Consider the following 25,276-nt stretch of genomic DNA (forward strand, 5'->3'; position numbering starts at 1 on the left):
GCAGCATGGGGACAAACCCTGGACTTGGGTAGGTGCCCAGAGAAGAGCCCGTGCCGCTGCACCCCACAGGCCCCCTGGGGCAAGGCACCCTCACCTCACACAACACACGCAACCAGGTTGGGGCATTCACAGGTTTTAATTTAGTTCTCGTGGAAGGAAAAAAAAGAAAGAAAAAAAAAGGCATCATACGCCCCTGTTTTTCTGTCATTTTGGGGGATGCAGTGAGCCCCTGCCCACAGAGATGCCCCCTAGAAGGGCAGCACTGCTCCCACATTGTGTTTGGAGGTGCAGAGGCCCCCTGCTCACCAGCAATCCCCTCCCTCCCACCCCTGGCTGAGTGTCTCCACCCGACTGTAGTGTTTGGGGATGCAGGGACCCCTGCTCACCTGCTCCACAGAGAACTCCCACCTGGAGGGCAGGAAGGGGATGGGTAAGGGGAGACGGACATGGGCCACCGTGCCACGCTGCCTCTACCAGGGGAGGGTAGTGGGCACAGAACAGCCTAGCACAGCCCGCTGATGCCCAGGGCTGCCCACACACAACCGAGGATCTCCCTTTCCCCTACATAACCTACGAGGAAGGCACCTCGAGAAGGAAGCCCCAGCCTGGGAGGAGCGGTGTGGCCAGGAAGGCTGGGGGACAGGGCACTCCAGGCCCTGAGGCAGGGGTAGGCCAGGTGCCCGCTCCCCTCAAGTGCCGCAGAGCTGCAGGGGAAGAACGGGACCAGGGGCCCCAGTAGCTCTCTATATATCTTATCATATACACCTATAGACCAGGCTGCAGGGCAGGGCAAGGGGCGCCCAGGAGCCCAGGCACCCTGAGCGGAAGAGAGCACCTGGCCACCTGGGGGCAGGGGAAACAGGGAAGGAAATGAGAGGGTGGGCAGAGACCAAGGCCAGCCTCAGGCTCTCCCCCGCGGTGCCTCCCGCCCCAGGCAGAGGTGGCACCCTGTCCTCCCTGGGAGTCACGCTTGCCTCCCGCTCCTGGGTGTGCATGTTGAGGGGCCATGTCCTGGCACCCCAGGGAAATGCACAGGGTGTGATTTACCCCCTGCTGGGGAGGGGCGCTGGGGCCGGGCTGTGCACAAGTGCGGACGTGGGGGATGGAGGGGGAAAACCCCCGAGGGAGCAAACACAGGGCTGGGCTGGCTCCTGCTGCCCACCCCGGCATCAAGGTCAGTTTGGATCGGCTAAGGCAACCCCGGCAGGCGAGCGCAGCTGGTGCTCGCAGCGACACATGAGGACGGACAGGCAGTTAAGACAGACGGACAGACAGATGCGTGCTGCGGAAAGCGCCACGCGATGCTGGCCCAGCGCAGCTGCTCCCCTCGCAGTCAGCTCGCCTTCACCCTGCTGTTCCTCCCACTGCCAGCTCAGAAAATGTCCGGGCACAAGGTCCAGTCCTGCTTCTCTTTGCTCTCCCAGTAGCCACCCTTGTAGACGTGCGTCAGCTCCTGGGTGATGGGGTCCTTCTTGCGCTCGAACCACAGCGGCTTGTAGGGGTCATAGGGGGTGCCTGGGGGCGGCGAGTGGGTTAGGGACACGTGGCCAAGCAGGCAGCAGGATGTGGGGTGGGGGCCCACCTGCACCCTCCTTACCGTCCTCTGTGGCCCTCGCAGCCTCAGCCTCGCGCCTCTTGCGGGAGATGCGCTGCTTCTCCTCCAGCCGCTGCTTCTCAGCATTGGCCTCATCCCAGCGCCCGTTCTCCATGAGGCGCTGGTCGGGGCGCCGGCGGCTGTCTGTGGGTGCTGTGCCGCTCTCTGGGGCGTTGAGCGTCAGCGCCAGCTCCGAGAAGTAATACATGTTCTCCGCGTACTTCCTGCATGTGGAGGGAGGGAGACCTCAGCCAGTGGCACCCCTGCCAGTAGGTTTCATGTCCTGGCCCCTCTCCCCCACAGCTGGGCAGTGGGGTATGAGAGAGGAGCAAGCCCTAGCCCATGGCAGCCTCAAAGCCCAGCTCCTGCCCTTGAAAGAGCGAGCCCTGGCTCTCAGGACGTCGCCTTGTCCTGCCCGCTGCAGGCCCATGCCCCCGGCCACCCTACTCACGGGAGGGGGTTCCTTTTCCACAGCAGCACTCGGCTTTCCTCAGCCTCGTGGACCCTCTGACGTCCCTCCGCACCGTTGTCCCCGACACCTGGTATCACCTTGTAGCAGTCCATCTTCTCATCCCAGGTGCCCAGCAAGACAAAATGCACCTTCCCGGCAGGGTCTGTCACCTCCCCAGTGACCTGCCAGGACAGGGGACATGGAGCACTCTGCACTGGGAGGAATGAACAGCCAGAGACACCCAAACCTTCTGCCCTCCTCTCCTACCCTGGAGCCGAGTCAGAACTATTAACCCAGGGAAACCCTGCTGCAGCACACTGCAGACCCACTAAATTTACATGGTTTAAAAGGCAACTGGCAGAAGAAAAGACAGAGCTCTGCCTGAAGGTTATTAGACCCTGAATCATGACATCCAGGAGCCCTGAGTTTGCCCTTGATCTACAACCCCCAGAGTGCTTGCAGCCAGGAGCATCACATCTGGGCCATCCCCATCCTCATCTAGGGCAGACGAACCTCTTTCACACCAGGGAGCCTCCACGCCCGGATTGCTCCCCCGGCACCCCACAGCAGTGCACAGTTGCCAGACTACACAGTAACACTGCACTGCAGCCGCATGGCCCCTACCTTCCTCGCCACATCCCGGGAGAAGTAGCTGTAAGGGACGAACTTGAGGATGCACTTGTCACCCGTCTTGTGATTGACGATCTCAATTTCACCTGACTGCAGAAGGGAGGACAAGATTAGACCTGGCCCATGGCCCCTCTCTCCTCCAGTAGTGTGGGGAAACTGAGGCACGGAGCATCGATGCCTCCCCAGGGGCCAGCAGAGACAAGCCCTGGGGCAGTCCTGGCTCCGTGTTGCTCGGGCGTTGTCCTACCTGGTCTATCCAGAGCTTGCCCACAATGATGTTGTGCACGGTGGTTGTGACCTTTTTCCATGTGTAGTGATTGCCGGTGGAGTGGAAGACGCAGTGGATGGTACCTGCGGAGAGGAGGGCTGTGCTGGGAACGGTCCCCTTGAGACTGCCTGTCCCAGTGAAGGGCAAACTGCCACGGGCCAGGATGAGGAGCTGCCTGCTGGTCACGTAGTCGGCTCTCTAAACCCTTCCTTGGGGCTTATCCCATCCTGCACCTCCCAGTCACTCCCCTTAGCACAGTGTTCTTGGCTACCTGGGGCCAATGAGACCAAGGCTGACCACAAAGGGTGCCCGTGGCCACTTGGGCAGGTTTGGGTCCTCCTCTGCTCAGGGGGACAGCCTGGATCCAGGAGGAGATGAGGCTGGAGAAGGAACTGATGGGCACGGCCAAACACAGGTCTTTCTGATGCTGGATTTTGCATGAATTTGTCAGCCACAGCCCCTTAAGCTGGGCCAAACCAGCATGCCAGGAGTGCCTGCATAGCCCTGGGACCACAGACACTTGGTTGGACAAGCCACAGTCCTGCCCCTGCCATGCTCCCACTTAAGCATGTCTCTAATGTCCCATAGAGACATTCTCCCTCCCTGAAGTGCCTCCCTGTGCGATGTGTGCGCATGGAGCCATGGCGCTTACCCAGAGGCATGATGGAGAGGTATTTGCCCCGAAACTTGCTGGTGATTTTAATCTCCTGGCGAAGTGTCCAGCCATGCTTGGAGTCGACGTGATGGGCAGCCGCTGGTGGGTGGTGACACACCTGGCAGGGAGAGGGGACAAGTTAGCACTGGTGGCGCAGGGTTGGCCAGCAAGCCCAGGGGAGAGGGGCTGGCGGTACCTGCTCGCAGAGGGAGCGGTAGCCATTCTCCTCCAGGCGGTCCAGCTCAAAGGTCTCCCCCAGGAGTGGGTTGAAGGGCTTGCTGGTGCGGAAGACAGTGGTGGAATAGGACGAGACAGTAAAGGCGGCCACGTAGCACAGCTGCTCCAGAGAGCTCTCGCACTTGGCTGCCCGGTCGAGCAGCTCATGGTACTCCAGGTCTTCTGTGAGGCGCTGCAGCATGGACAGCGGCTCGTTGAAGTTCACCTGGGTTAAGAGTGAGAAGTGAGGGAGAGCCCATGGGGTGCACAGTGCCTGCCAGACCGTCCCACCGGCAGCACCCGCAGCTCACCGGCATGGGGATCTTGGATAGCTCCTTCCCAATGCAGTTTTTCATGATGCTCCAGAGGTTGAGGCTGTAGTTGGGTTTGTAGGGGATGCGGGTTCTCTTCTCCTTCTTGGTGTCCTCTAGCTGGTGCTTGTACTGGGGAGGCAGGGGCGAGACAAGGGCCATCGCAAAGCTGCTGTGATCACTCCCCTCCCGCCCCCGGCCTGCTTCACCACAACAACGGCTACACGGGAACCCAGAAGTCCTTGAGCCCGGCCCTGCCTCGCAAGCTCAGAGGCAGCAGCCCCCCTGCCAGCCCTGCTGTCCCAGCTCTCACTCAGTCCTGCTTTGAGCCAGGTCAGCTGACAAAGCCAGCAGAAAGCCACTGTTTCGGGTTGGGAAGGGTGCAGGGCAGGTGGCAGGACTGCTGGGTTGCTCCTTAGCTCCGTGACCCGCCACCTGCTCAGCTCAGGCCTCTCCAGAGGGAGAGGGTGGCTGGTGGCCACCTGGGGCATCCCGCGGTCTGCAGGACCACTCCGCCCCACGGCCCACCTGGTCGTCCAGGCTGATGTCGCTGCTGGTGCCACTGATGTTGCTGCCAGTGCGTCTGGGGGGAGGAAAGGAGCAGAGTCAGGGTCTGGCCTGCCCCTGCCCTCCCCACAGGGCTCCGGGCAGTGCGAGGCTAGGCCAGGCACGGGAGGGCAGCCCTGGGCTGCTGGCCCCAGCACTCACTTGTGACCCATGCTCTCTGGCATGGTGATGATCTCTGGGGCATCAAAGAACTCGTTGTCATCATCCTCGTCGCTCATGTCTCCTTTCGCAGGACAGCATGGATCTGGGCAGGGGGAGAAGGATGGGCTCTATGTTTGGGCTCTCCTTGGCCCAGAGGGGGGACGGACAGCGAGTCCAAGGTCCCCAAGAGGGGCACTGGAGCTGTCTCCCATCACCATCGGCCAGGGAGGGGGCCGGCAGTCAGTTGTACGCCATCTCTGCCCACCCCAACGCTAAGAGGCAGCAGGCAAGGCTAGTAGGAGTCAGGGTCACAGCAGATGGGGGAGTTTCTTGCATCGTGGGGAAGCGCTCTGCTGCAGCATGCTGTGGACGCTCAGTTACACAGGAGGGAGATCGGATAAATTCCTCACTCGGGGTTAGTGACATGAAGAAACCAAGTCTGGCTCAGGAAATGGCCTGGGAAACAGCTGGGGATTATCTAGAGAATATTACTGTTGGCTTTCCATATTCCACTGCCCCCTTAGCATCACCCTGGCATCAGCACTGCAGCTGCTTGCATCCCTCTGACTAGCACCCAGCACCCCACACAGGGGCCCCGCAGTACCTTTGACTGAGCCCCCAGTGCCAGGCGCATTAGCAGACAGGACAGTGGCGCCACGGAAAGCCCTCTCCAGGTGGTTGTGCTGCTTAGCAAGCTGCTCTAGTGTCTCCTCCAGGCGGATGCGCTGGTCCCGCTCATGCTGCAGCGACTTCTGCCACTTCTTGCTGTGGGTCTGGGCCAGCACCAGAAAATCCCGGCAGGCCTGAAGGGTCAAGACGCCCAGTCGGTGCACTGTTCACCCCACTATCTCCAGCACAGCCTCCTCGCACAGCGCAGGAGAGGCGCTAGATTTATTCCCCCCATGGGGCAGGGTACAGACTCACGTTGATCATGGCGTTGGAAGTGATACGGAAGAGGGTGGCTCGCTCGTTCACCTGCTTGATCTTCTCGGTGCTCTCGGCTGGCAGCCGGAGGGTCTCCAGCTCACTGAGGGAACGCTGCAGGGCCGTGCCGTGCTTGGCAATGAGGTCGTTGCAGGTGCTCAGATCCTCCACCTTGCTGGACAGGGTGCGCAGCGTGCTCTGCAGCTCTGTCTTGTCTGTCTGCGATACCGACTCATCGCCAGAGTCATCTGCCAGCAGGGAGGGTCATTAGTATGGTGCCGCTCGGCTGCAGAGATGCCAGGCCAGCCCCATTGCCTGTCAAGCTCCGCAGCGTGGCAGGACCGCGCCGGTGTCTGTCAGAGCGCGCAGCCTAGAGCTCCTTAGCTCCAGCCTCACACTGAAACCACCTACGAACCCCCCAGCTCTCATGTGCTCAGGAGCGACTGTGCAACGAGGTAGGTGTGCCCACCAGGGCAGGGCACAAGACCTCTCTCCTTCCTGTGGAGGAGGAGGAAGAAGGGATAGCTGTGCGCAGGGAACAACAAGACTGCCTCCTCTTGGAGGGCCATGCCAGCCTCAGACCACAGGGCTGCTGGGATGCAGTGCAGCGCAGCACGCTGCTGGCAGGAGCGGCACCCACGGGGTAGCATACCACTGCAACCACCACGGCGTCCTAGACTGAGGGGCCACGGCCACAGAGCAAGGCGGGAAAACGCCAGGGAGAGGCAGGTCAGAGCAGGTGGCTGAATTTCTGGGCACATGAGAAATTACGTTAACAAGGAAGCCAGTGCCAGGCAGTGCCAGGCTGCTGGCAGCTCTCCAGGCCAGAGCCAGGCAGCAGGGGAGCCGGCTCCGAGCTGGCAGGACAGCACTGCTGAGCTTGCGCTTGGCCGAGCTCACCCGCAAGAGCAGAACGAGAAAACTGGAAACCCCCCAGGGCTGTCAGTGCTGTCTAGGAGTCCTGGCTTCTCCGAGTGCCCATTCAGAGCAGGGCCCCGTGGCCCAGAGAGCAAAGCACGAGCCGAGAGCACAAGAGTACCCTGGTGGCTCAGCTAACCTGCCCGCTCGGTGTCTCAGTTTCCCCACAGCACGGACAGGGCTGTACCTTCCAAACCCTGCTTTGGGAGCAACCGCCCAGCAGCCCAGGTCTGAGATGCCCCTGCACAGCGTGCAGTGACTCCATCTCTGCAAAACAGCCCAGCAGGATCCCTGAGCAGACACAGGAGATGAATGGGGGAGGGGGAGACCCAAAACAAACAAATGAACCGAAAAACCAGGCTGCATTTCTGGCTGGCAGCAAACAAGGTGGCTTGGGAAACATAATGTGATACGTAATGGGCTCACGTTCTGCAGAGGGAAAAAACTGCCCCAAAAGCTCTGGGAGCAGGGCCCGCACAGGCATAGCAAGAGATGGGTACATGCGGCAAGGAGCTGGCAAGCTCTGGGGGCTGTGGCAGCGCCAGGAAGGACGCGCGGTGGCTCTCAAGAGGGTTGTGAAGCCCTGGCAGAGGCGTCCAAGTCCTCGCAGCGCGCAGGCCATACCTGACTCTTCCAGCATCTTGACAGCTTTGGCCTTGGCCAGCTCTAGGGCAGTGACCCAGCGTTGCCGCTCCACCTCCGAGCTGGCCTTAAGATGGTAGGTCTGGGCACCGCCATTGGAGATGATGAAGTTGCAGGAGTCCTCCACGGTGATGTTGGCCGTGGCCAGGTTGATGGTGCCGCGGCAAGTGTGCCGCATCTCTGCTTTGGACCTGCGAGGGGAGGCAGACCAGGGGCACAGTGAGCAGGACGGGCAGTGCCAGGGGGCACTGCAGGGGGCACAGGACCCCCTGCAGCCCTGCCATGGGAGTGGATGCAGCTGGGAAAAGCGGAGCTGGCTGCGAGGGCTGGGATCACACACAAGCCCAGCGACCCGCTGCCCCTGTGGCCAAGGCCCCAGGAAGTGCCCAGCTCTCCTCGGTACCAGGGGAACGAGACAAGCCAGAGACGGGGGCCAACCTTCGCGCACAGCAGTGACAAGGACTGGAGAGGGACAGCCCCTCGCTGCCCTGGGCAGGCTGTCCTGGTCTCTCCCCTCTCTGGGCCGGGGCTGAGCTGTTCGGAGGCCATGGAAAGGGAGCCCAGCATTCCCCAGTCCGCAGGCAAGGCTATTAATAGGGTGACGGCTCCAAATTGGGCAATTTTGCCAAGCTGGCCGGGCGGCCGCACACCCAGTGGTGGGGGATTTTGTGTGCTAACGCTGCAACGGGGCCCGGACCGGCAGCACCACTTTGGGAAAAGACACCGGGAAGGGGTGTGCGGCTCCCAGCGGGGCTCCCCACTCCCAAAGCAAACACAAAGTGACAGCTCAAAAGTCCCCGAGCAGCCACGTCACTTGGCTATAAACGTGCCTTCACGGAGCAGAGATAGCGAGCACTTGTCCCCTCACTGCTGTGCTCAGCCCCAGTCCCACGCTCCCCGCAGAGCGCGGCTGCACATCTCCCTGCAGCCCAGGAAGAGGGCGAAGTTCCTGGCACAGTGTGAGGCTGTACCAGGCTGGCACATCTCCCGCTACCACCTTCCACGTCACTGTGCCCCGCCGGGCTGAAGGTGCCACCAGCCCCAGGGAACCGTGCCGATGCAGGGGACACCCGCGCAGCTGTGCCTGGCCAAGGGGCCACCACAGCCAGCGCCTCCCCCAGCCCGCGGCTCTCTGAGGACCTGTAACTCGAGCCAGCGGCTCCGGCTGCCCCATGAATAATGGAGGGCTGGAGGCGGACAGGGCAGGACCTCCGAATGGCTCAGGCCCTGCCCTCAGGGTGCCCACACCAGAGAGTGCCCCAAACCCGCTGCCAGGAGGTGAACGGCCTTGGCGCTGCTAGCTAGTAACCGACAGGGGCTTTCTCTCACACGGTGTTGCTCTGCTGCGGGGTTGCTCAGTCCGCCTGAAGGCCACGCGCTGGGCCCTGCCTCGAACCCCTGCTGGTCCCAAAGGCGCAGGGGACTCGCACCGCACAGGCAGTGAGGGCAGGTGTCCCCGCACCGGCCCCGCTGGCGCCCACAAGCGGGCTGGGGAAAACGAGGCACGGCACGTTCAAACTCATCTGCTCCCAGACACGCTACCAGGCCGGTGGTCCTGGCAGGTGCTCCCAAGATAGCTCGGGACCCCCTCTCACACAGCCCCTCTCCTCGCAACCAGCAGCCTCCAGGATGGCTGCCCACCTCTCCCTCCGTTCAGGCTGCCCCGACACCATCCCGGTTCAGCCGCCTAGGCGAGGACAGGCAGCAGAGCCTGGCAGGGACAGGACGTGGCAGCCCTTGTCCACCTTCTCCAGGTGGGGCCGCGAGGCCTGCGCGACGCCAGCTGCGCCCTGCCAGCCGACGGGTCCCGCGGGAGCACGGCCACGGGACAGCACAGCTTGGCCAAGGTCACCAGGGAGCCCCGCAAACTGCCCTCCAGCCAGACCGGGGACACTAAGACGGGAGGGGAGGAGGAGACCACCAGAACCTAACGGCAGGTGGGGATGGGGGACACGGGGTCTAGTGGGGTGAGGGCAGGGGTGAAAGGATGACACCGGGGCCTAACAGGGGGGAGGGGGGAAAGACACCGGGGCCAGCGGGGGTTGGTGGTAGCGTGGGAGGGGGGGTGAAACCAGGAGCTACTAGATGGCCAGGAGGGGAAGGAGGGAACAGGGCAGGGGGAGGAGGACAGTGGGACCCAGTGGGGGTTGGGGGGGGGGGAAGGACACCAGGGCTAACAGGGATGGGGGGGGGCACACTGGGGGCCAACGGGGGGAGGACACAAGGGGGGCCAACGGGGGGTTGGGGGAGACACCAGGAGATGGGGGGGGGGAGGACACACCAGGGGCCAACGGGGGATTGGGGGGGACACCAGGGGATGGGGGGGGGCACCGGGGGCCGACGGGGATGGGAGGAGGACACCGGGGGCCGACGGGGGGGGGGGGAAGGACACACCGGGGGCCGACGGCGCTCGGGGGGCCCAGCCCGCCGCGGGAGGAGGGCCGGGGCGGGGCCTACCGGTAGTAGCTGAGGAGCCCGTTGCTGAGGACGAACCAGCGGCGCTGGTAGCCCTTGATGTAATTGGTCCACTTGAAGAGCCATCCCTCCCGCGCCGACCCGGAAGCAGAGCCGCCCGCCCCGGAAGCGGAGCCCGCTCCGGGAGCCGCCGTCACCCCGCCCGGGCCCGCCCCGCTGGCGGCGGCGCCGGCCGGCGAAGGCAGCGCGGGGGCGGCGCCCGGCCCGGGGCCTCCCGCCGCCGCCGCCGCCGCCGGCAGCGCCATGGGGCCGGGCAGCGCCGCCGCCGCCGCCGCGCCGGGGCCCGGGGCCGCCGCGCGCAGCTCCGCCATCGCCCGAGGAGCCGCCGGAGCCCAGCGCCTCCGCCCGCCCCTCCGCGCGCGCTGCTCCGTCACCAGCCCCGCCCCCTGCCGCACCCCATTGGACCGCCGCCGGCCGCCCCGCCCCGCCCCGCCCGCTCTATTGGCTCGCCCGGCCGCGCTGGGCGGTGCCCGCACGCCTATTGGCCTGCGGCTCTAGGGCTGCGCCCTCCTTCCCCCTCCTCAGCAGCCCTCCCGCCCGTCTGTCACCTGGGCGGGCCAATCACAGAGGCCTCCTTGCGGGGGGGGAAGGGGGAACCGTGACGTCACCGAGGAGCGGGGAGGGGTACTGGCCGAGCGGAGGGGGTGACTCATCCCGCCGCGGATTGGGCGTGCCGCCGCCGGGGGCGGGCCTTAGGGCGGCGCGGGCTGCGATTGGCCGAGGAGGCGGCCGACCTGGCAGCGGGGCAGCGCCTGCCCGGGGCGGGGGAGCGACCTCCGACCTTTGACCCCGGGCGGCGGCCGCGGCGGGCCGGGCCGGGTCCTCCCGCCCCCGGCGGCTGCGGCGAAGGACACGCCACGCTCCCAGAAGTATACAATTCATCTTTATTTACAATACCCTATAAAAATGTAAATTTTAGAAACTTTATTCTCATTAACCAGAACCAAAAACAGGGAAGGAAAAAAAAGCACAAAGAAAAAAATATATATAATAAAGGAACTTTCCACTTGATCAGGCGGGGGGGGGGGGGGCCTGGAGGGGGCTGGGAGGGTGGTAGGCAGCCGGGGGGGAGGGAGCCGGTTAATACCAGGGAGGAGTTACAGGTCGTAAAATACCTACATGTGCAAATCTCTTTGTCTTTCTTTTTTTTTAAAAGCAAAGTAAAATTAAAACCCCACCACCTTCCCGAGGAGCAGAACAGCAGGATCCAACCGCAGAGGAGACGGAGGTGGTCAACAGGGCCGGCCGCCCCGGCGCCGCGAGGACGCCAGGGACCCGGCCGAGCCTAGCCCGGCCCTGGAGCTGCTGGGACTGAACCTAGGTGCAGGTGAGCAAAGGGCGAATGAACAAACGGGCTCTCGGGAAGACAAGGCAAGTGTGCAAAAGAGGTGTGTTCACGGGCCTGTTCAGCACGCTGGAGGGGGCGGGGAGCCACCGGGTGCAGTGTGGGAGGGACTGCGATGGGGACCAGGTCTCAGTGCTCAGGTGAGGGCTGGGAGAGGGTCTCACACCTTCCCCCGGGGCCGGGGAGAGAGGGGGGAGCGCCATGCCCACCCCCAGACACAGGGAACGCAGGCATCGCGCAGTCCCACAACCCCCCTCCTTCCCGGGACCGAGGGCTGCCCACATCCCTCAGTAGTGTGTGCGTGTCTACATGGGGAGAAACAGCAGCCGTCGTGAGGACACAGGGAGGGCACCAGGGGGGTGAGAGGCAGCAAGGACACGCAGCACTTGGCAACCTAGCGGCGAGGGAGGAGAGGGCAGGGGAGGGAGGGCAGGGGGAGAGACCAAACACACACCCAGCCAGGTTCACAGAGCGAGACATGTCTCCTGCACCAGGTGTCCCAGGGAAACACGTCTTGTGAGGCTCCACTTTGCGGGGAATCGCCTGCCCTCCATCCACTGAAACGCTCTGGTGCCAACGGCAGTGGCGAGGGGCCGCAGAGACCTCCTACCGGATCCCGTGCACTAAGCTGGTACCAGGGAACAATGACGAAGGGGGTCAGACAGCAGCCACGCGAGCTTTCTCCCCTTCTGCAACGGTGCCTTGCTCACGCGTGAGCAGAGGGGCAGGAAGGGTCAGCGGGAGCCCAGGCTAACACTTACTGCAATTTTGTCTCCAGCAAGTTCAGCTTCTGCTGGTCAACGTAGCGAGAGAAGAGGGAGATCAGGTTCGAGGGGGTGGACACTGGCTTCGCCAAGGCCACCTGGGGGATCCGCAGCAGCTCCCGGGTTGCCATGAGCATCAGCTCCGTCCTGCCAGAGAGGGGCACAGGGAGAAGGGACAAGTGAGAGACGTTACCACTCCGGGAGCTAGGTGGCCTGGATGCTTCCCAGTTCCCTGCTGGGGACAGGGGCACCCCGGGTAAACGTGCCTAGCAGTGTTTTGGCACTGGAACCAAGCAGGAGATGGTGGCACAGAGATACCGTGCTGTATCCCCAGCGGCATCGCTGCCTCCCTCCCCTGCACCCTGCTCCTTGTGTTGGCTAGGCAGTGCGATGCCCAAGGCACAGCAAGCGGGCGGGCACTCACCACTGGTTGTCCTGCATTAGCTCCGTGTTCGCATCCGAGCTCTGCAGTTCCTCCCCACGGCTCAGGACCAAGTACAGCAGGGACAGGCCGAACTGGCAGGGGGAGAGAGGCTCGTGAAGGAAGGACACTGGGAGCAGGCTGGGCTTTACGATTGCCAGCATGGAAACGTCTTGCTGGTGCCGACAGAGGTGCACGTCCCCCTCGTGCGACTAACTCTCACTTCCCCTTTGCCACGGCTGCTCCCGGCTTCCCTAGGCCTAGCGAGAGCGGCCAAAGCTCTAGCAGCACGCAGGGAACGCTCCTGGCCAGACCCCAGACTCTTCCCACAGCTTCTCCAAGGTCAGATCATCCTTCCTCCTTCCCTCAAGGATGAACCACTCCCTCACTTGCAAGCTAGGATGAGGTTTGTCCAGGATGTGGAGCAAAGGAGGAAAATGTCGAAGCATGGACCTACAGGAGTGACCTGGGCTGGCTTAGCTCAGGGACAACCTACCCAAGCCTCCCAACCTAGACAGCCTTCCTTCTCTCACAAGTCCCCAGCACCACAGTCAAACAGCTCCTGCTCCTCTGAAACACATGTAGCAGCCCAAGCTCAGAGCACAGACACTCCAGGCTGCCTGTTCACTCCCCTAGCTGGCTCACTGTCGCATATGCTGACTGTCTGGGTTTTTGGAAGTGTTGGCCTTACAGAGGTCCTGGACTTGGACTGTATTTACACCCAGCAGAGAAGAGAATGACAAACAGGGTAAACAAGCCATTGCTGGCATTTCAGGGGCTTTGTCGCACCTCACAAAGAAATCCCCGCAGCAGGGGATGGGCATGACAGGAAGAGCTTTTGTACTATCGGTCCTCTGTCCGAGCATTTTTAAGGTGCCTCTGGGAATAACCTCCATCTCCTAATCCTCCTGGCACTTCCCACAAGCACACGCAGGAAGATCCTTGGCTCCCTTTACAGCCCCTGGGGAGGAGGCCGGTTCACAGGCCTGAGTCACCTCACTTATTTTAGACGTCCATTGTGAGAAGTGACATGGAGCGATGGGCTGCACCCTGGAAGTGCCCATCCCTGCCCAGCCTGTAAAGGGAGCCTAGCTTGGAGGGACACATTTGCATTTCCCAGCTCCTGCAGCAGAGAAAAACAGATGTCCAGCTCTGGGAGCACCTCTGGGCAGGCCTGTACTGGTATTTTAGGGAAGCAGTCTGCAACCCAGCGGGATAAAAAAGGGACCTGGCTGTCAGACTGCAGAGGAGACCCAGGCCACTCAGACAGCTGATTATTGTGAAAGACGTTCTCATTAATCACCAAGGGAAGGGAAGGGAGCCAGGAGGCTCTCTTACAGCAGGGCAGGCAGCCTGTGGCTCCTGAGCTGTCCCAGCACGGCTTCTACACAATGGCTGCATCCCCTTATCCACCATCGAGCACCAGAAGCTGCTGGGAAACTGGATTTCCCAACTACGGGAAGAGGGACTGCCCAGGCTGACATCCTGGGTGCCATTGCCACGAGACAGCTGGACACCCCATCCAGCCCACCCTGGCACGGTCCTGGCTCTGACATGCTTGCCAACAGGCGAGCTGTTCAGGCAGCTGGAGACAAGTCAGGACCTCGCTGTGGCTGCAGCAGGAGGGAAGAGACAGGTACAAACTGCCTCTCAGACAAGTGCTCCCTGGCCAAGGGAGCACAGAAGCGTGAGGGAGAGGGGCACACCTTGTTTTGGAGCACAGCAGTGAGGTGCAGGTTGGTGGGTGCTGGCGCAGTCGCGCTCTGAGGTAGGTTCGTTAGCTGCTGCACAAGGCTGGTGACCGTCCCCAAGGGAAGGTGATAGAGAACATGAGAGAAGGGCCTCAGCAGGCAGGGCAGCACCTAAGGAGAGAAGAGCAAGAACCACGTCTTGACTTGTGGCTACAAAAGGCAGGACAAGGGGAGCCAGCCTTTCCTGGGCATCCCAGCCTTGTGGGTACTGTTCCTGAGACGGGATTTAACAGCTCGGGATGCAAGTACTCCACCCCCGTGGCTACACTGACCCCCAGCCTTTGCACTGCACCTCCTTGCCAGCCAGCATGGGCTTGCAGTTGCTGCTTTCAGCTAGGTTTCCTCATACCTGGCTGGCTGCCCCAGGACCTCACAGCCCAGCAGACAAGAACGCGGCCTCTGCAGAAGGGCATCACTGCCTCTGCCTTGAGTGCCCCTCACATTCAGGGTGAGGCTGAACTCTTTTTAGTGGCCTTTCCTGCTGGGCATCCCTAGAGCAGCATAGGCCAAAGGGGAAACTCTCCACTTTAAATTTAGGCTTTTTCCTTTTTAAATGATCCCCTTTGTGAAAGCAAGCTGGGATTTATTTCACAGATGCCTTAATTTTTGTTTCATAGAGAAAAAACACTGCAAAGAACCTCTTATAACACATCCCTCTGAAGCTCCAAGATACTGCTCTCTGCTTTCTGCCCTTGGAAGATGGAGTCTCTCATTGCCATCCGACGAGTCAGAGAAGCAGACCTTTAGCCAAGTTCTCTCTTTGCCAATGCTTGGCAAAGAGCTGGGATCATTAAACAAAGGCACCATTTATCAGAAACCCTCCCCACTTCCTTCCCGCCAGAGCTGGGCCTTGCTGTGCCACCCCATGCTGCCCCCCACCTTGCAGAGACAACCCCTGCTGACAAGGAGAGCCCTCACACCCCCTTGTGGTCACCTCGTCCTGAGCATCCTTCTTGATGAGGAAGGGCAGGTTCCTGGCTGTTGCCATGAGTACATCAGCTGCTTGTTCTGGTGACAAGAAGGGGAGGATCCGGGCCACGAGGCGTTTTCCTTTCCGGATGCACATGATTTGGATGAAATGGTCATCGCTCGGCCTGCAGAGGAGAAAAGCGCCGACCATCAGCTGGAAACATCCCAGAGTACCTGGGGTGTCCCCGTGGCAAAGTCCAAAGTCCAGCCCTGCGCTGGCACCAGGCATGGAATACGCCTCCACCAAAAAACATCGCTGGGGAGAAGCAATGCAGGGAATGATGGATGCTCTCATCATGTGGCCAAACTCTCCTCCAGGACAGGCCCTTCAGCTGCCTTGTCCTGGCTGTCACGCTGGGCTTGGATACCGCAAGCCAGAACTGCAGCATGAGCTCTCCCTGCCTCAATAAGGATATAGCCTAAACCACCTCTATCCTTTTGTTCCTGCAACACCAACAGCATTCCCCAGCTTCCAGCCACTTCAGAAGCTGGTAATGCCAAAAAGGACACCCTGAATTAACTATGGAAAGGACCAGGCTGGCAGACAGCAGCTGTGTGCCTCTGCCCATCCGACAGGCCAGGTAGGAGGACAAGGCCCGGTTTCTTACAGGACAGTAGAGAAGGAGCCACTGAGGCCCTGCATCCTCCCATGCTCATCTGTGCAGCTGCAGCTACAGGTTAGGCAAGAGGTGACAGACTTAAAAACAGGCAGTGAGAGCTGTGCCATGGTGCTGAGCACCTGACACACGCTCACAAACATGCAGGCAAGCACCGTTAGCAGCACCCAAGTTGCCGGGGTGGATGTTGTTAAGGGTTTGTAATCACAGTGGGCATTTCGATGGAGGAAAATGGCAAAAGAAAGAAAGGAAAAAAAGGTTATTTCACCCCTGTCCAAGCCCCCAGGCAGCAAGTTTAACTAACTTGCTCTTATTTGGGAAACTACTGACTCTTAGTTGGGAAATAGGTCACTGGAAAGCCAGAAACAACAGCTGCAAGTAGCGATAGACTGTCTTGAGCCCCAGGCAGCAACTGAGCTGCAGATACCACATCTCTCCTCACCTCTCCTGCCCGGGTGCCTTCCCCCTCAGATTGTCATACATGTCACATATCTTCTGCTTCCTCTCGCCCATGAGGGCCGGCCGCTCGCCTTCCAGGCTCAGGAGGTAGCGTCTCTCGTAGTCTTCCACGTCTAGGAGAAGGCTGTACGTCTGCCGGAGAGACAGTGATCACAGCAGGGCATGGGGATCTGTGCCCTCCTCGAGGGGGTTCAGACCAGAAACCAATTTCTGAGCCCTCCCCTGCAGAAATACCTGTTCGCCCTCTCTCTGCCTTGCCAAGGAAATCGACAAGTACTGGTGGTGGTCTCTAAATTTCAGGTCTGGTCTAGCCCTGCCCCACAGACCTGGAACACACTCGGCCCCAGCCAGGGCCCTCCTGTCTCCTTTGCCGCTACAGCAGCTGCATCCCCACCCAGAACACATCAGTCTCCTTGAGTCCCAAAAGGCTGTGAAAGGTGACTGAGCAGGGACTTGGGGACCAGCAGACAGGTACCCCCTCCCACGGCAGCTGCAGAGGGGCGAGAGTTACTGTCTCCCCATTGTGAACTGCTAACTGACCCCGCAAAGTCTGCCTGGGCTGTTCCGGGACAGAACAAAGGCACGGCTGGTACCAGGCTCCAGCCTTTCTGCTTCAGGATCCCCACTCTCCTGCAAGGAGGACCTCAGCCAGTGTTGCCCCCAGCTATACAGGCACAGGGGCTCCAATCACCAGCATAGCCAACAGGACACCCAATAATCTCTCAGCATGTCATTGAAATACAGCATGAACCTGCTCTGAATCCAGCAAGGATGAGACTGAGTCTTCTGGTCTTTAAAACCAAGGCACCTACGACTCCTTTCAGTGGCCTCCACGGGTTCCTCCCTACTGCACAGTGGTCTTGCTGGCCCCTCCTTTGCCACACAGCAGATCTTTGAAGGCTGTGATAGCCCCTCTCAAGCTCACCTTCTCAATCGTAACAAGGGTCTGGCGCCTCTTGTCTCGAACCTGCTTCTCCTTCGTCTCCTGCGGGAAGGGACAGCAAATCAGAGGCGTGGCTGGCTCCCGCGCTGGCTGAGCGCGTGAGGCCGCAGAGCTGTATCGGAGGGGAGGAAGGGCCAGAACTCACATCATCCTCACTGCGGGAGGTCACGACCGCATCTATCATCTTCCGGGGGTTATTCACGCTGGAGACTGTGAGCTTCCCTAGTGAGCCCTCAAACTGCACTACAGGAAGGGAGGAGAAGGGAGGCAGAAGGAGTCAGTCTGGGCCCAACCCCATATCACCCCGGTTTATCTGCATCCCAGGGTAGCCTCATGGCTGTCCCCAAACTCAAGCCCACACTGGAAATCCCATCCTCAGCCCAGAATGAACCACCATCCTCCACCCACAGTGGTCTGGGCTGCATCTCCTGACCTGCCTGCCCTGCCCCCGAGCCAGTCCAGTCCACAACCAGCACTTACCTGGCTTGTAGGTGTGCTCGAGCTTTGCCACCTGAGGCGTGATGAGTTTAGTGCGTTCCTTTTTGGGACCATCACCCTGGACTTCCTCAGCTGCTGACAACTTCTCCAGCTTCTGGAAGTAGTTCTGAGGCAGGGAGAGAGGAGAAACTGCGACCTCAGAAAAATGGCTGGCAAGGACTGATGCAACACACATGCCTTTCCCCACCCCGCATATGGCTCCATCCCTCACCCCATCACTTACTGGTCTTTCCAACATCCAGCATAAGCCTCCTCACAGCAGTTTACACCCCCCTCCTTCCCCCAGTACATAAAGAGATAGTTATGTTCTCCTCTCTAGCATCCCTTGGGATCGCAGAGGTCTGTTCGGAAGCCTCTCCTCAGCCTTCTTTTTCTCGATGCAAACAACGATTCCTTTGTTCTCTTTCTCTCTCCAAGGTTTCTGATTCCCAGTCTTTCCCAGCATAGTCCAGTTAGCCTGCATTGCTCCATTAGCGTCGTGCCCAGGCTGCACGCTGCATCTGGCCGAGGCCTCCCACACCAGCACCTGTGCCGTGTGGTCACGAGCTCCTCCTATCCACCCCAGACAATGTTTGCCTCTTTCACAACAGCAGGACTTTGTTGACGCATGTCCTGGCTGCAGCCACATCAGTTCCCGTCCTCTGCTGGGGATCAACTCACCCATATCTCCAGTGAAAACCCCAGGTAGCACAAGCTGCCACAGTGCTCTGCACAGTGCCTCCCCTCCAGCCTGAGAGCAAACACCGAGATCTGCTGTCTGCAGCCACCTGCGCCCACCTTAAATAGCTCTATCCAGACTGCGTTTCCCCAGTGAGCCCCTCCGACTGCCAATACAACCGAGCAGCCAGACTCAAAGCCAAGACAAACCGCACCAACTGCTTGTCTCCCCTCCTGCTGAGCCCTCCACCTGCTGGAGGAGGAGACTGGACTACTTTGATGTGGTTCACCATCCCAAGGCCAAGCTGGGTGACTGCCTTCCCTGCTCCTGCCCCACACTCATGACCACATGGCTGCTCCGGGACTTTTCTCGGAACCGTGGCTGGCTCCTTTCGACCCCTTTTATGAAGACAGGTGCTATGTCTGCCCCTCTCCAGTCTTCTGGCCCCTCCACAAGCACTTAGAAATCACTACTAGCAGCTCCAAGAGAACTTCCAGGGCTCTTCACACATCTCAAGGCAAAACTTGTCAGGTGCAAACACCCCAGAAACATTTCAGTACTTTCTAGGTTGTTCTTTCCCTAATCCTGACCTTCCTCCCTATCACCCAGCAAAAGCCTTGCTAACCATCTTTAGCGAAGATCAGGGCTAAAAAAGGCATCCTTTGTACTTCTCTGTGGCGCCTGCTGTAGCCTTTCCTGCCTGTTAAGCTGCAAACCCACATTTCTCCAACAACCCTCATAGGCTTCTGCCTCTTGCTGCCTCCCGCTCAGTTTGTGCGCCAGCCCTTGCCATTTGACCCCTACGTGCGAGGTTTTCCTGCCTGTTAAGGGCAGCTCTGCTGGGCCAGGCCCACAGGTCCACCAGGCCACGGAGCCTGTCTCCCAAAGTGCCCCGAAGAAGACACCTAAGGGGTATATAACCAGGTGGTCACAGGTGATGATCGCCCCAGATACTCTCCCATGCACCCTGCAAGCCCAGCTCAAGGTGCTCCCACGCCGCATGTCCATGCTGCGTAGCTAAAAGCCCTCTGTGGATTCCCTCCCGCCAACACAGTTGCCCTGTCTACCCTCAAACCCAGCTAAACCTTGAGCATCCACCACCTTTGGCAAGAGCCCAACCGTCACCTTGCTTTGTCGGCTCCAAATCTGGCTCCTCCTGGCCCCGTCTGGTGCTCCCTATTCTTGAACCGGAAGAGAGAGCGAGCAGTCACTCCCCATCCACTGTCTGCAACTTGCTCTTCGGACTCCATAGGCTTCATCACCATCCCTCCTTTCAGACTAAAGAGCCCTCCCTTACTCAGCCATTCCCTGTCCAGGGCCACCTCGTACATTCAGTCAGTCCCCTTTAGTAGCCTCCCAGTCTCCTCTTGTGGGTGTTTTACTCTTCCGCTGCCATGCCAGGCACAGCTGCTGGTTTAGACAAGTTGATTTCCTGCTCCGCTCTCGGGCCTTCCACTGCACCCTCCAAATTGGTGCTGCTAGCATTCCCCAGCCTCTCCTCACCCCTGGAGATCCTGCTCACCAGCTTCCAGTGCTCACTGCAGACTGCAAGGAGGCAGGTTACCTCTTGCAGTTGCCCCTCACTTCTCTCGTAGGGGAAAGCTCGCCCCATCCCCTTTCGCGTTCACAGCCTATTCCCTGCAATTGGATCTAGAAATGGTTCTTCTGCCATTGTTTGTTCCATGGCTCATTTCAGACTCTCAGCACAACGGCGAGAGTCACTTGCAGCGTCCCCAACGCCCATTACAGTCCCCACGTGGTGGGCACTGAGTGACCCTGGGCATGCACTGGCAAGATGCGGGTGTGGTGGGAGCATTAAAGTGCTGCCCTGCAAGCAATCACAGGTGGGTGAGACGCGCAGTGCAGTGGGCTGAACACTAGTCTCCCCAGTACCTGGTAGTAATAGTCATCCAGGTAGGGATCAGTGCTCTGCAGCTGCATCATCTGGATCTTGGACACCCAGTCCTTCTCCCGCTGCAGCATGAGGTTGGCGTAGGGGTCTTTGCGCATCTGCTCCTGGTGGCTGCTCCGGTGGCCCCCTCGGTCCCCTACTGAGCCGTTGAGGCTCCGGTGCTGGCTGGCAGGAGGCAAGAAGGGCACCCGTGAGCACACAGGAGCTACAGGAAGGGACAGAGAGCAGTGCACAGGCTAGCCCCGGCAGCACAAACCCCCCCAGAAGAGGGTCATGCAAACCCTCCCCAGTGCCAGCCGGTCCCTTCCCCCGGCCATCCCTCCCTGCTCCTTGCGTGGGGCAAACACTCACTTCCGGTTCTGCTGCTGCCGCTGGTGCAGGAGGCGGCGATGCTGGGGGTGAAGGTGGGTCGTGTCTGGCCGGAACATCTGCGGCTGCGGCCTGAGGAGAGCGAGAGGTTGCAGAGGCGGCAGGGACCCCTGGAGAGCCCAGCCTCAGCTAAACACACGGCCAGAAAAGGCACAGGACCTACCTCAGGCTCTGCAGGTGGGATCCAGGGCCCGGTGGGTGCTGTGGCTGGGATGGAGGTGGAGCAGGGGGAGCCCCGAAGAAGGCACGAAACCCGCTGGCCGGAGACATCATCTGCCCAACTCTGCCCTGGAGCAGCTTGGGATTCACAGAGGGAAGGGGACTCCCAACAAGGCTGGAGACCCGGGCAAACTGGCTGGGAGACATTCGGCCAGCCTGGAGGGGCAGAAAGAATACCTCAGAGTCAGCTAGGGAGAAATTCAGGGCCAAGGAAAAGGGTCCAGCCAGGGTGGCCACTTCTGCCTGGGACAGCCACGAAGGACAGCTGTAAAGCCAGCCCTGATGGCCATGCCAAGGGCTGAAGAGAAATGTAGGGCCCCCAAGCCCTGCCCAGGGAATTGCAGGAAGGGACAGCTGAAGGGGTAGGAAGTGGGGCTTTACCTGGGCTCCTCCAAGCAGCTGTGCTCTCTGCAGGTGGGTGAGGACAGGAGAGACACTGTGGGGGAACGGGTGGCCCAAAAGGGAGGAATTCTGGTGAAAGAGAACAGAAAGAGGACTCTGGTCACAGCCCTCCCAGGCAGGACAACCCAGCGGACAGACGTGGAATGGAGGAGGGCACAAGACCAAGCCCCGTGAGAGTGCCCCAGGCAGGCTGGGAGCCAGGCCAGGCTCCAAAGAGCAGAGTTAACTCTGCCCAGGGCACGGCACGTTGGGGCAGACGGGCCAAGCTAGGGAAGACAAGACAAAGCAGTTTGCTGTCTGCACACATGCAGAGTCCAGTGATCTGAGAAAGCAGCTTATCTGCACAACAGGGCCTGGATTTACACGTGGGAGCCGAAAAGGAACAGGGGAACAGGGTGGTCACGATTTCACGGGAGGTTGGAGGACCTCAGAGCGATGTGGGCCTTGAAGGCAGCACCCACGGAAAGGGGTCAAGAGGAGACTTGGTACCGGCACGTTGCAGAGCTGATTGGGGGACATCCTCTCGCCGTAGGGAGCAGGGTAACGCTGCTGCATGGTGGCCCGGATGTGAACAGGCTTTGGACATAGAATCTGAGGGCAGGAAAGCAATACAATTCAGCAGTCAGTCCGCTGCTGAAACCATCTGAGCCACCAGCCTGGAGAGTGGAGCTGAAAGCAAGTACCTGCTGGTTGAAGTTGGGCACAGCAGCCTGCTTGGGAGGGGTGCCAATGGGGATGGCCCGGACTGGGGGACTCCCGATGACCGGGGATGACGAACGCCGGGGCAGCGCCCGCTCTGAGGGGTCCCGCTCTTCCTCTCGGGCCTGTGGGGGTCTCTGAGGCAGAGCATAGTCCAGCACGGACACCGAAGGCATCTCCTGCAAGCAGAAGGGGAGAGAAACCTCCCCCCAGGATAGCAGTCACTTACTGGGACTGGGCAGACGACCACCACACGTCCCAGAGATATTCCTGCCTGGCTAAGCAGTGAGGGAGACAACAGCTAGAGGCCCTCAGCCTCCACGGAGATATGGCACTCGCAGCACAAAGCAATGCTCTGAACTGCCCACCCGCAGAGCCAGTCACTGCCCCATCAGTCCTCCTACGCAGTCTCTTCCACACCCCACTCCATTTCCCTGGGCACTCGGCAGCCCCACATGACGGCCAGGGATCCCTGGGAAATCCCCGGGCCTGTCCAGCAGATCTCACATCACTGCCAGGATGCCTGTCTGCAGTGACAGCGCTGCCTGGGCACAGCGCGTGAATGCTCCATATTGCCGCTGCACAGCCCTCGTGCATGCACATACAGGCTGGGTTTCCACCCTCACTCACCCTGCAGAGCTGGGAGACAGGCTGGATGCGCAGCGCACTCCACTTGCGCTTTAAAGCCTGATTATTAATTAAGCCGCAACAAACAAAACCCTCTGCCTTGAGGCGCCAATATTCCCAGACCTCACAGGAGCACTGACATCTCTCAGACAGAACAGTTACTTGGGATAACATACTGGCAATAAACCACCCTAGCGTGGCTCTCCAGCCGCAGAGGGAATCAGGAGGGCAGGGGAGATTTCTGAGAGGCATCTATAAATGAACTGAAACACCTTGATCTGGACCCAGCAAGAAGCAAGCAAAGTGCACTGCTTTGCTAGGCTGTTCTGGAGGTGCTTCCCAGCACTGACAAACCTTTTGCAGTATAGCAAGTCTCACCCTTTAGGGCCCAGCTGCCTGACACAGGGCTCAGGGAGAAATCACAAGGGATGTTAGGGAAGTCTCTGCTTCCTCTTTCAGGAGAGGCTCCAGCTCAGTGGGATGGACCAGCGACTCAGCACGAGATCTAGGACGGGCAAACCGCAAGTGCCCAAGCGCATCCACACCATTTCTGCTCTGGGTAGGGTGAGCTAGGATAGGGAGAGCATCTCCCCTCCTCCCCCAGAGAGGTCACAGTTGAGCGCTGGCACATCAGCACCGCAGCATCGTACCTGAGTGAGAAGCGGCCCTCGGATACGCCGCAGGACAGCCGAGCCATCCCAGATGCTGGAGTTCAGCCCTCCTGGCTGCTGGAAAGCAGACGTGGGAGTCAGCACCATGGAGGCCGCCAGGCCTGCCCCCAGCCCAGCCCTCCAGCCTGCTCCCACCTGGGCAGGGGCCCTGGTTTGCACTGCCTGCATGATGGCGGGGTCTTCCAGCTCACTGTCGATGACCAGCCTAGTCAGCCTCTCCGCCAGGGTGTCCTCATGGTCGCCCAGCAGGTCTGCGTCATCACCACCCGGTCCATCCTGCTCCCCAGCCGCCGCGGGCTTGTCTTCCAGCTCTGCCAGCCGCTCGTGCGCCTCCTGCCAGTCGTCGTCTGCGTGGGATTCGCAGTGAGGCAGTGAGGAGGGCAAGCCTGCTCCGCATGCCGGCATCGTAGCTCCCCCACCGCAGGCTGAGCCGCGAGCGATGCGCTCACCAGGGCAGAGACAGGATGGGCAAGGATGGAGGGCCCAGCCCTGAGGGTGGGGGGGCAGCAGGGGCTGCGGAGATTTCACACCAGGCACCGCAGTGGTGAGGGAATAAGGGGGAAAGCGAGCACTCACCAACAGCCCCAGCTCCAAACGTGTCATCGTTGAACTGGTCGATATCTTCATCTTCCTCGCCCAGGGCCTGGAAGGCGTCTTCATCTTCATCCAGTGGGCAGTCCTCCAGGGACTGAGGAGAGCAGGGGATGAGCACGCGACTCAGGGCCGCTTGCTGGCTGCTAACACACTTTGCCAGACCTCCTCTTCCCTTATTCATCTCGCATCCCTCATTCCTGCTGTCATCCTTTACCCCTCTTTAGGAGCCCCCTAACCCCGCCTCAGCCCCACCAAAAGACTTCCAGCATCTTCGCCCCCTGCCCTAAGTTTCCTGCTCTGCCTCGGTCCCTCACCTTCCCCCCGAGCGGCTCTAACCCTCTCTGACTAGCAGAGGGGGCGGCCGCCAGGAGACCAGAGCTGGCAGCGCAGAGCAGAACTCATCCTTGTCCACGCCAGACCTCACGCAAGCAGGTGCCACCACACAGCCCCAGAGGAGCGCTCCCTGCCGACCGTCTCCCCCAGCCGGGGCAGGGGATCCCTGCTCTGCCTCCACAGAGAGAGCCCCCTGCCCCCTGCCACAATCCTCCTTGTGCCCCGCGGCCGCACATGCACGGGGTGCGCAGAGACCTGCCCCACGGGAGCCTGCAGCCCGCCCCGGCTGCCATCTCCCCCGGGTCCCCTGTCTGGTGCCCCACAGGCCCCGTCTCCCCTCAAGCCCTCCACAACATGCCCCCACAGGACCCCTCTCCCCCAAAGCCCCCCGCCAGGCGCCCCACAGGCCCCCTCTCCTCCCTGGGCCCCCGCCACGTGCCCCCACAGGATCCCTCTCCCCCAGAGCCCCCCGCCAGGCGCCCCCACGGGCTCCCTCTCCCCCAGAGCCCCCCGCCAGGCGCCCCCACAGGCCCCATGTTCCCTGAGCCCCCCGCCACGTGCCCCGCAGGCCCCGTCTCTCCCCAGCGCCCCCCGCCAGGCGCCCCCACAGGCCCCGTCTCCCCCAGGCGCTCCCACAGGCCCCGTTACCCCCCCGGCCTCTCCCTGCCCCAGCCCCCGCCGCCCCCCCCTCACCTGGTACCGGAACATGGCGGCGGCGGCGGCGCCCCCCGCCCCGCAGGCTCCGCGCGGCCCGCTCCGGCCCCGCGCCCCGCCGCGCATGCGCCGCCGCGGGCGCACGCGCATGACGTCACCCCCGCCCTCCACCGGCCGCCGGGGTGCCGACGGGGGGGGGGGGGGAAGCGCGCCGTGCTCATGCGCAATGGGTAGGGCGCGGAGGATCCGGCAGGGGGCCGAGCGCCAGGCGGGGGGCGGAGCACCCGGGTGCGTGAGCCCCGCCCCCTCCCCGCCTTAAAGTAGCAGAGTCGCGATGGGTTCTTCTTAAAGGGCCAGCGGCCCCTTTTCTCCGCGGGGGCTGCTCTGCGCCTGGGGGTCTCCGCGGAGCCCGAGCTTTCCCCCCTCCCAGAGGGGCCGAGCAGAGCAGCGGGCACACGCCCGTGGGCACCCCCTCGCACGCAGCCGCGCGCGCGCGCGCGTGCACACGCGTGTACATGCGTGCACAGACGGCCACACGCGTGCGCTCCCATCCCCGTGGCGTTGGGACAGGGCTGTGCC

The 25,276-nt window shown here is 61.3% G+C and overlaps 2 protein-coding genes across 3 annotated transcripts; both read right to left on the minus strand.

The window, feature by feature from the left end:
* Window positions 1-117: 117 nt before the first annotated feature.
* Window positions 118-10,103, minus strand: OSBP (oxysterol binding protein). Its single transcript, XM_068944164.1, has 14 exons — window positions 9,775-10,103; window positions 7,300-7,508; window positions 5,758-6,005; window positions 5,438-5,636; window positions 4,834-4,936; window positions 4,654-4,708; window positions 4,126-4,257; window positions 3,795-4,040; window positions 3,596-3,716; window positions 2,923-3,026; window positions 2,670-2,765; window positions 2,046-2,227; window positions 1,598-1,818; window positions 118-1,515 (listed from the first exon to the last, which is right to left on the minus strand). The coding sequence occupies exons 1-14, from the start codon at window positions 10,101-10,103 to the stop codon at window positions 1,373-1,375; spliced, it is 2,388 nt and encodes a 795-aa protein (XP_068800265.1). The 3' UTR covers window positions 118-1,372.
* A 556-nt stretch (window positions 10,104-10,659) lies between these two features.
* PATL1 (PAT1 homolog 1, processing body mRNA decay factor) lies at window positions 10,660-24,827 on the minus strand. Of its 2 annotated transcripts, none has more exons than XM_068944166.1 (19): window positions 24,737-24,827; window positions 23,693-23,804; window positions 23,252-23,463; window positions 23,096-23,170; window positions 21,803-21,997; window positions 21,609-21,710; window positions 21,099-21,188; window positions 20,662-20,873; window positions 20,481-20,570; window positions 20,111-20,294; window positions 17,542-17,665; window positions 17,207-17,304; window positions 17,044-17,103; window positions 16,102-16,250; window positions 15,008-15,167; window positions 14,029-14,184; window positions 12,326-12,417; window positions 11,899-12,048; window positions 10,660-11,765 (listed from the first exon to the last, which is right to left on the minus strand). In XM_068944166.1, the coding sequence occupies exons 1-19, from the start codon at window positions 24,821-24,823 to the stop codon at window positions 11,744-11,746; spliced, it is 2,370 nt and encodes a 789-aa protein (XP_068800267.1). In that variant the 5' UTR covers window positions 24,824-24,827; the 3' UTR covers window positions 10,660-11,743. The 2 variants fall into 2 exon arrangements, with proteins under 2 accessions (XP_068800267.1, XP_068800266.1); XM_068944165.1 differs by having other exon boundaries at window positions 23,096-23,173; window positions 24,737-24,814.
* Between the last annotated feature and the right edge of the window lie 449 nt (window positions 24,828-25,276).

The sequence above is a fragment of the Struthio camelus genome, chromosome 5, assembly GCF_040807025.1.
Source record: "Struthio camelus isolate bStrCam1 chromosome 5, bStrCam1.hap1, whole genome shotgun sequence".
Lineage (NCBI taxonomy): Eukaryota > Metazoa > Chordata > Aves > Struthioniformes > Struthionidae > Struthio > Struthio camelus.

Bases quoted from the DNA above. Each gene is read 5' to 3' on its own strand.
- OSBP (XM_068944164.1), bottom strand. From the start codon at position 10,103: ATGGCGGAGCTGCGCGCGGCGGCCCCGGGCCCCGGCGCGGCGGCGGCG. The intron at 6,006-7,299 runs GTATGGCCTGCG...CCCTGCTGGCAG, and splicing joins CAAGATGCTGGAAGAGTCAG to ATGACTCTGGCGATGAGTCG. The intron at 3,027-3,595 runs GTAAGCGCCATG...TCCTCTCCGCAG, and splicing joins CCTCTCCATCATGCCTCTGG to GTACCATCCACTGCGTCTTC.
- PATL1 (XM_068944166.1), bottom strand. From the start codon at position 24,823: ATGCGCGGCGGGGCGCGGGGCCGGAGCGGGCCGCGCGGAGCCTGCGGG. The intron at 21,711-21,802 runs GTACTTGCTTTC...TCCTGCCCTCAG, and splicing joins TGCCCAACTTCAACCAGCAG to ATTCTATGTCCAAAGCCTGT. The intron at 20,571-20,661 runs GTAGGTCCTGTG...CGCTCTCCTCAG, and splicing joins TCCCACCTGCAGAGCCTGAG to GCCGCAGCCGCAGATGTTCC.